Source organism: Seriola lalandi, unplaced genomic scaffold (genome assembly GCF_002814215.2).
Source record: "Seriola lalandi dorsalis isolate HSWRI2012SDOR001 ecotype SW California unplaced genomic scaffold, Sedor1 jcf7180002054842, whole genome shotgun sequence".
Lineage (NCBI taxonomy): Eukaryota > Metazoa > Chordata > Actinopteri > Carangiformes > Carangidae > Seriola > Seriola lalandi.
The window spans coordinates 317,866-326,679 of NW_019525395.1; the positions used below are offsets into that span (position 1 = coordinate 317,866).

General features: G+C 41.1%; 2 protein-coding genes across 2 annotated transcripts in view; both read right to left on the reverse strand.

Moving 5' to 3' along the window:
* Positions 1-1,996: 1,996 nt before the first annotated feature.
* On the reverse strand, positions 1,997-6,990 carry LOC111670221 (alcohol dehydrogenase class-3 chain L). The gene is made up of 9 exons (XM_023426856.2): positions 6,846-6,990; positions 6,203-6,304; positions 5,467-5,608; positions 5,297-5,384; positions 4,994-5,213; positions 3,974-4,234; positions 3,514-3,649; positions 2,361-2,499; positions 1,997-2,095 (listed from the first exon to the last, which is right to left on the reverse strand). Exons 1-9 carry the CDS (start codon positions 6,861-6,863, stop codon positions 2,071-2,073), a joined length of 1,131 nt encoding a protein of 376 aa, XP_023282624.1. The 5' UTR covers positions 6,864-6,990; the 3' UTR covers positions 1,997-2,070.
* Positions 6,991-8,363: 1,373 nt separating this feature from the next.
* LOC111670218 (alcohol dehydrogenase 1-like) overlaps positions 8,364-8,814 on the reverse strand; it is a 4,806-nt gene continuing 4,355 nt past the window's right edge. Inside the window, exons 6-7 of the mRNA XM_087179449.1 lie at positions 8,730-8,812; positions 8,364-8,620 (exon numbers count right to left, since the gene is read on the reverse strand). Coding sequence (XP_087035575.1) covers positions 8,587-8,620; positions 8,730-8,812 — 117 coding nt within the window. The 3' untranslated portion in view covers positions 8,364-8,586. The remainder of the gene's footprint in view (positions 8,621-8,729; positions 8,813-8,814) is intronic.

Sequence of the window (8,814 nt, forward strand, 5' to 3'; positions counted from 1 at the left end):
AAAGAATAGTTCACATTTTGGGAGATATGCTTATTTGCTTTGTGGAGTTATACATGAAGATCAATATCTCTCTTATGCCTCTGCAGGTAGTTAGCTTAGCATAAAGACAATGGGAACTAGCTCCCATTTGAGAGCTTCTTCTTTTTCTGTTAATTGATTCTTTAACAATAATAGTAATAATGGGATGGTGTTTTTGTCACACGGCTCGGCCATGGACACTCCATGCACTGACTAAATGTTGTGTGTGCCGTGAGACCCAGGTTAAAAGGGAGAGGGGTCGCAGAGGAGTGAGTGACAGTCACAAACGAAGTAGCATTTGGATCCATTTTAATAACACAAAGACATACTAGAACTGTATATGCAACAGTGCTGCTACTGAGCATGGAAAAGCCAGCTAATTTACACAATATAGTTTAATTATATTTTAATTAGTAATTTTTTAAAAGTAACTTTACATTACTGTTTTTACACCAGACTGAATATAAAATAATGGTATTCTGGAAATGATAAAGTTTAGTATAAAGACATTGAATAATTGAAGTGATATACATGCACACACCAGTCAAAACACTGCCAAATGTGGCTGGAATATAAAAGCCAGATGTGTTACTAAATGTAGAGCTGACTCTTATTGCAGAGCTGAGACAAATGATCTGGTTCCCATCACTCCTGAAAACAGTGGAAATCTCTGTCCAAAGGTAACAAACTCACCAAGCAGCACCTCTGAAGCTCACGTACTCTCATGTTATATCTCATTTGTTAAAATGTACAAAAACTGTAATAATGATAGGAGGTTGTGTGCTGGTAAATACTAAAAGGAAAAATTTAACTAATGCAGTGAAGTGCGGTCACTATAATTATTTTTGCCTTATATGAATGCAGGATTTACTGTAGAAGTCAGACTCTAAACTTTATCTTTAAAACAGACAGGAAGCGAGGTCTGGGACCTCTGCTGCAGGTTGTAGCTATTTGGCTACCAAGGCACTCCTAAACTTTATTATCCATCGTATCTGTATATTTAGACTAATGTAGCATATTCAGTTTTCAAAAGCAATTCTTAGTCCATAAAATGTCAAGTACAGACTCTTGCATAAGCTGCATTTTTTTTCATTGCTGTTTGTATAGTCATGAAAAAAAGGACCACTGCCGATCCTGCAGTTTTTTAAGAATAACTGACTGTTTGACTGCTTTATTTTCAAATGACATGTTTATTAGTTTACACCTGTGCTTCTCCTGTTATGTCTGCAGTGAAGAGAGGCCTGCTGATAATCAGAAATAGTTTATTAACCCCACCAAGCTAAAAAGCCCGCAATCCTTTGAGTCACCCATTTCAGCATTATGTGTCCTCATGAGACCGGTCTTCTTCACCACAGAGGTAAAATTAATATTTGCTTTTCCGCTGTAGAGCATCAGCTGAGCTGTCGACATGTTTTGCCTAACGAGGAGCGGCACAGCTTGGTACAAGGCGTCGTAGCAATCCTCTCGAGCCGGTTACAGTTTGAGTCGACGTTTTAGAAAGTGAATAGTGCGTTCCCCGCGCTTAGAGACACTTAAATTTACAGTGAAAAGTTTGTGTACCCGTTGTTAACCAGACAAAAGACTAAAGTCAACCTTGTGCTCAAATCCTACAGGGACAATAATCAAAGGATGTTTTGCGAGTGTTTCAACAGGCTCGACTTTAGCTGCAGTGTTTTCAACATGCTTTTAAACCACTTCACCAGGCCTCTGTGTCTGTGCTGCTCCCATTCACAGAGTCCTTATCGATTAACAACCTGCCGACACCAATGCCAATTTGGCTGTTTGTTGTTGCTCTGCCTTATTATTCATTCCGTCTACATCAAAGGATATCTCTGAATATTTCTGAATAATCTTGTTTTGGTTCCTCTGTTTTATCTCCTCACAATGTTCCCTCTCTGTGTTCCTTCAGGGGGGGGGGAACGCTGATCAAAGAGGTGTCTGACTGTGCATTGTTCAAATAAAACTGAATCAGACAGGGAACTGAAAGATTATTTATTAAACTAAGCAAAGTAAAAATGGAGTGACATCATGGTTTTCTTCACTCCTCTGCGTCTAGAACTGGAGGACGACGCGGATGCTGAAGGAGGAAAAAACAAGATTACATTGTGAATATAAGATTTTTTTTCTTCTATGGCTTAAAATACACTACTGACACAATTTGTGCTTTTATTTGAATGGAGCCTCTCAAGGTCTCACACCTCTCATCCCATCTGGGCTTTGTCGTCAACAGAACGCAGCAGTGATGCATAAGGTCTTAACAGACCTTACCCGGAGGGAGACTGGAGAGCGGCGCACATTAGCATAACAAACAACTTCGACGTATATCTTCAATCAAGGCTTACCATTTCCCAGCATGCATGAGGTCAAAACCATCGGTGATCTTCTCAAAGGGTAAAGTGTGAGTCACGAATTCATCCACTTTGAGCTTCTTGTTCATATACTCCTCCACCAGTTTGGGGACACTGTCAACGCTCTTGTATCCTGGGAAAAGTGGGAAATAGTGATTCACACCACATTCGTATTACAACAGAGAACAAAATGTTTGTACAAGCAAACGACAAATCCTGTTTATAGAAGTTACACAACTGCGTTTCCATCAAAAGTGACTAACTGGAGACTAATTGTACTAAATCTACACCTACACATCTTTGTCAATGTAAATCTGTCAGTTTAAATACTTGTGTAACGGCTTGGATTCCAGCCACAGTCGCAAAGCATTTATTGTATAAAAGGAGCAATTAGTTTGCTTTGTGCGGCATTTGCTCATTATGTGCCCCCGTCTGAGAGCTGGGTGTGAGACTATGGAGTGGTTGTGTTGAATGACTATGATTCATGCATGGAAAATAAACAAACCAGAGTTTGCGCAGGAAAAAAAAAAATCATCTTGGCTCCTTAGTAGTTATTACAGTTGCTTCCCCCCGGTATCGTTAATGATTGATTAAAAAAAAAATGAAATCAGTTTATGTGATCCTGTGAAGAACATGAATGTCCGAACCTCATAAACCATCTGTGAATAGTTGTGGAGACATTTCACTATGGCAACCTGCTGGTGGCGCTAGAGGAAGAGTCAGGGGATCATCAGAGTCTTAAAGATCAGTTCCTCTGGTGACCACGAATGTCTCTGCAAATGGTGGACTGACTGACCAACACCACTATATGAAAAGTCAGAGGATCACCTCTAAGGTGTCACCACTAGCATAACTAGAAACACAGGCTGCCCTCAAAAATTCACACAATGGAACAAATACAATTGTGAAAATTAAAGTTTTGTGGAAATACACTTGTTAGTAATGATGAAAAATGATTAATGTGTCTGAAATCTCAATTTGCTGCTAAATGTAGGGTGAACTATTGAGTGTCTTTTATATAGGGTATTTATATAAGTGGTGAATGAGTCAAAGAGAGTGATACTGTACACAGCCACAGTTAATACCTATAACACTTTATCTTGAATCAGCTGTCCTTAAATCAAAAAAAAAAAATCTAACCAGTTACCTCCGAAGGCAGTGCCTTTCCAGGTGCGTCCAGTAACCAGCTGGAAGGGCCGGGTGGAGATCTCTTGTCCGGCTGCTGCCACCCCGATGATGACGCTAGTGCCCCATCCTTTATGGCAGGCCTCCAGGGCTGCTCTCTGCCATCAAGAAACAATGTTAGGACACTATCAACTCACTCTGATCCTAACAGCACCTGACCACAAACTCAAGGCCTTATCTACAGTATAGCAGGCTTTCTTAGCAGCAGGGTGGGGTTTGCCACAGGTGGAAGTAGTCAAGGATTATTCATTATATGGACTAGAAGTATTCAAATTAATACCTAATGTTTTCCTGATGTCTTTATAAAACTGACTGTTAAGCCATGGCCCATTAAACATAATCATGATTCGTGGTTATTCAGCATCCACAGATTAATTAGTTAGTAATGGTGACTAATATGGGATTGGTACTTCCCCTCTCACCATGATTGCCACATTGCCCACACATTCGAAGGAGTAGTCCACGCCTCCATCTGTCATCTCTACCAGGAGCTCTTGGATCGGCTTGGAGTGCTCCTTTGGGTTCACCACGTCCGTGGCCCCGAACTCTCGAGCAGTAGGAAACTTGTCAGGGTTGAGATCGACTCCAATAATCCTGGTTGCCCCAGCTGCTTTACAGCCCATGATTGCTGCGAGGCCCAGCGCCCCCAGGCCAAATACTGCACAGGTCGACCCAGCCTCCACCTGCAGAGTGAGCACAAAATATAATGTACAGACCTTTATGATGGCGCTACGTGAAAAGTCAGATGATCATTGAAGTTACTGTAATTATTCTTGAAGAATGTTTGTACCAACTTTCATGGCAACCAAGAGTTGTTGAGTCATTTCGCTCAAAACCAGAAATGCCAACAACATGGTGGCACTAAAGGAAAAATCAATCAAATCAAAGTATTCAAGCCTAGAAAGTGGAGGCTAAACTGTGGGTAATTCACAACATGTTAGAATGAATCAATATCAATTATTGGACCAACTGACACTGAGAGAAAAAATGTTGTTTTCAACATGACAAGTGTCCAAGGCTCTTCTGGCTAAAAGCCTTTGCTACGTGCTGAAAGGATAATCAGTTATAAACAAAAAAAAAACAACTTCTGCACACCTGAATCTGTACGCTCTATTTAATTACACGTGCACTAATGCAAAACAACTGTTTATCCGTGACGCAAAACTCAAGGGTATTGTAGTCTTATGACATGTATGGACTACGAAAATAGATGGTAACGAAGGGATTTAGATAAAAATGACAAATGAAACACATAAGCAATGATGCTATGAAAATATGCTTTCCAACATGCCATTCATAGTTCATCATTCATTCACTTTTGATTTCATTTTAAGGCTTTTTTCCTTGGGTAAGTCAATTATTATCTTATCTATCGACATCCCACGATGGATATTAGTGCCTGGCCGGAATAAGTCTAATGTTAGGGGAGGAGGCTGATTTACCTTGGCAGTGTTTAAAGCAGCTCCATATCCAGTGGTGATGCCACAGCCCAGCAGGCAAACCTTGTCCAGAGGGGCCCTCTGGTCCACTTTGGCCAGGGAGATCTCAGCCACCACAGTGTACTCAGAGAAGGTGCTACAACCCATGAAGTGGAAGAGGCTCTTCCCTTTGCAGGAGAAGCGGGTTGTGCCATCTGGCATCAAGCCTTTGCCCTGAGTGAGCCTGGAGAACAAGACACAGATGTTGTGTTCAGTGTTCAGAGGCGCGGCGCGAAGGCAAGAAGAGCTTTAACCCAGGACAGTTACCTGATCTTTTGACACAAGTTGGTTTTGGGATTTTTACAGAACTTGCACTCTCCACACTGTGGCACATACAAGGGAATGACCGTGTCCCCTAAAATACAAACACACTGTTATATTTGAGCCCTTACAGTGCAGTTATCTATTTAAACCATGCGGGAGAAGAGAAGAGGAACCTGGTTGAAACTTGACGACTCCCTCTCCGACACTCTCCACGATACCAGCTCCCTCGTGGCCCAGCACCACGGGGAAAGCTCCCTCAGGGTCAGAGCCGCTCAGTGTGTAGGAGTCAGTGTGACAGATCCCTGTGGCCACGACCTGAAATAAAGCACTGGCATCTGATCCATGCAGAACCATGTCAAACTGCTGATGTCATTACCTGAGCACGAACATCTGGACGGACTGTGGGGAAATCAATCATTTCAGGAATAAAATCTCATAATGATATGAGTTTTCATTTAAGTCTTCTACTTTGTTAGAAGTATTACTGATTTGTGAGCATCTTTTTAAGTTGAGGTTATATTAATGGTGTAAAGATTGTAGTATAATAAAGTAACCTGTCTTGGTAAAGCTAAAATAGATATAAAGTAACTGTAAAGGAGAGTTTTGTTTTCACAACATATAGCAGAGAATAACCAGGGTGCAAAGCACACTGTAGTGTTGGACAGTAAATATTCAAAATGACAAAAACTGACAGTAGATAAGTCTTGTAATTGTTGGTACAGTACATGGTGTAGGCTATAAACAGTGTATATATAGATAGGTGTTCATACAGTAACTTATCTAAGATATATTGTTATCAGAGGAGAGTTGCTCCAAGGGTTTTTTTTTTTTTATTATCTTGTACACCAACAGAATCCTTATTAACAAACATGGGTGTAAATTGCAAACTAATCCGCCCTGAGTCTTTACCTTAAGGCGGACCTCCCCAGCTTTAGGTGGTGCCACCTCCACCTCCTCCATCACGAGAGGTTTCCCAGCCTCCCATGCTACTGCAGCTCTGCACCGGATCACCTACAACACAACATCCAAGAGCTTCAGCTGGTCTGGAATCTGTCAACATAACACACCCGCTGGACATTTAACCCATTCAGCGCTACAGTGGAGGCAGTTAGTGATTAAAGGGAGGGAGGAAAATAATTTTCGGGGCGGCAGACAACAGGCTCTGTTCTTCTGCCTTTGTTTCGCCCCAGGCTGAATTTAACTGAACCATAGAAAACCATTTTTAAGACATTGACCTTTTCGTCTGGCCTTGTGCGGAAATGTTGCAACAACAGGAAGTCTGAACCAGAAGTGTCAGCCAAAGAAGTCTTCCAAGAGACACACAAAACTCTCCAGTGACTCTATTACAGATTGTGAAAGCGTGCAATAGACGGGCTGTTAAGATTCAAACCCGCCCTCCATATCTTTGCACTGTAAACATTCCCCTCTACTCCACAAACATTTGACCGAGCTGACGAAAAGTCCTAACAGTGTTTTTGTGTGTTGAACGACTCAAAGCCGTTCAAACACCCGCAGAAATTGACTGTATGTGAGGAGAAGTCAGCATGCTTACCTTCCCTGCAGTTGCCATGCTGTTTCACAACCAGGCTTGTCCCTCACAGGGTGAGATAAGAGTGTGCGTCTTACTACGGCTTAGACCAATCACAAAGAAGGGCCCTGCCTCTGTGGGCTGGGTGACGTGTCCAAACATTGCTGCTGCTGATCTTTCCACTTTACACAATGCTCATTTCCTCCCTCATATCTATCTACAGAGGTCATATATATTGTGACCACACACACACACACACACACACACACACACACACACACACACACACATTTGCAATAGGTTCTTGAATGTTTGAATGTCAGGTTACCTTTAGTTTGTGATTCCTGTTAAGACATGTATGGAGGCCGAAAAGCAACCTAGGTTTCAATCATTTTAAAATTTGTTACCTATACATCACAAGGTATCTAGTTGATATTAACCAGATTCAGAAGCAGATGGAAACAAGGCTTTGGCAGGATGCATTATCATGATGTACATTACTGGGTCTGTTATGGTTGTTGGTCAGGGTCCTGTAGCAATCATAGCCAATCACATCTGCTTCTCCCATTGTCTCAAGAGGCTGTATGCTTTATCCACCAACACACAATGACAGTTAATGAGGCTCAGAGTCCAGATCAGCTCCATATCAGAGGACGCTAATGTTTTTGCTGAGCACATGCAGAGTTGCTGGTATAAAGAAATCGAATAGCAATATATTGCCAAGGACAGATAATTTCTCTTGATGTATTCCCATTCTGTAGGTCCATTGGTTATATGTGGAATCCCAATGATCCAAATAGTAAAACTAATTGCTGTTATGGAAGAAAATGTTCTATCAAATTTTGTGGAAGTATTTTCAATTTGGCCAGTCATGAGAAAAAAGAAAAAAGAAAAGAAAAAAATACAGTAAAGATTCTGCTCTTCCACAACGGTGGTTAGATGACCACAGATCTACATGTAGAAATTGATAAATAACAGGGTGTGGTGCTACTTTTGCCAGACAAATTAGAAAGATGACATGTATGCTGACCTACTCTTGCCCCAGTTTTACTTATTTATTTTTGCGGCCTGGTATTGTTTGTGCGAGATTGCATCAATGCAACCACAGTGAATCTACTGTGCATAAACCGAGATGATGAGATGATGATAATATTCATGGCACATTTGGAGAGCGCAATCAGGAACTGTGATTTCTTCACCATTAAATCTCACATTCACCAACATCAGTTGTAGAAGTAGAAGTAGTTTTATGGTCTCAAATCCTGGAGCTCATCCTGGCAGAATAACTACAGTGCTGCCTGTTAAATTAAGCAAACTTTCTTATAATTAGGCTCGTCTGTGTAAATCGGAGCTATTTGTCTGTATAGTTTGGTGCAGATCCAGATAATAATCCGGATCTGCACACATCCCGGACACAAAATCTTGATCTGGTGAAAGAAAATATTTGGCTACTGAGTGCCGTTCTAGTTTAATAGAGTATTCACAGACATTGTTAATCTGACACACAACACAATCAAGCCAGACAAGGAGGCCAGAGACCCCTTCTGTTTATTTCATTTATTTTGCTCCATAAACACTCTTGACATGTTTACAGCTCACAGCTCATAATATACTGTACATGGCTGTTAAAATGTCTGGCATGTATACTGTATAAACTGAAAGATAAATTTAATATGTGAATTGTATTATTTGTATGAATATTATGTTGAAATTCTGTGGTGAATTCCTGAATTACTTCGGCGTCACTGAAAGCAACAGAGTGGTCTTACTGTGGAGAAACACTCAGGACTGTTCGGATGCTGCAGAGAAGAGAAAAAATAAAAGTGAGTAGACCTTCACCTGTTGATACTGTATCTGTGTTGTTGTTGAGCTATTAATGATGAAGAAAGTATAGAAGTGTAAATCTACCATTTGCTTTGCTTCATCAGTTCAATGGCGTCATTGACCTGGTCCAGAGTCATGTTGTGAGTGATGAACTCGTCCACTTTCACCT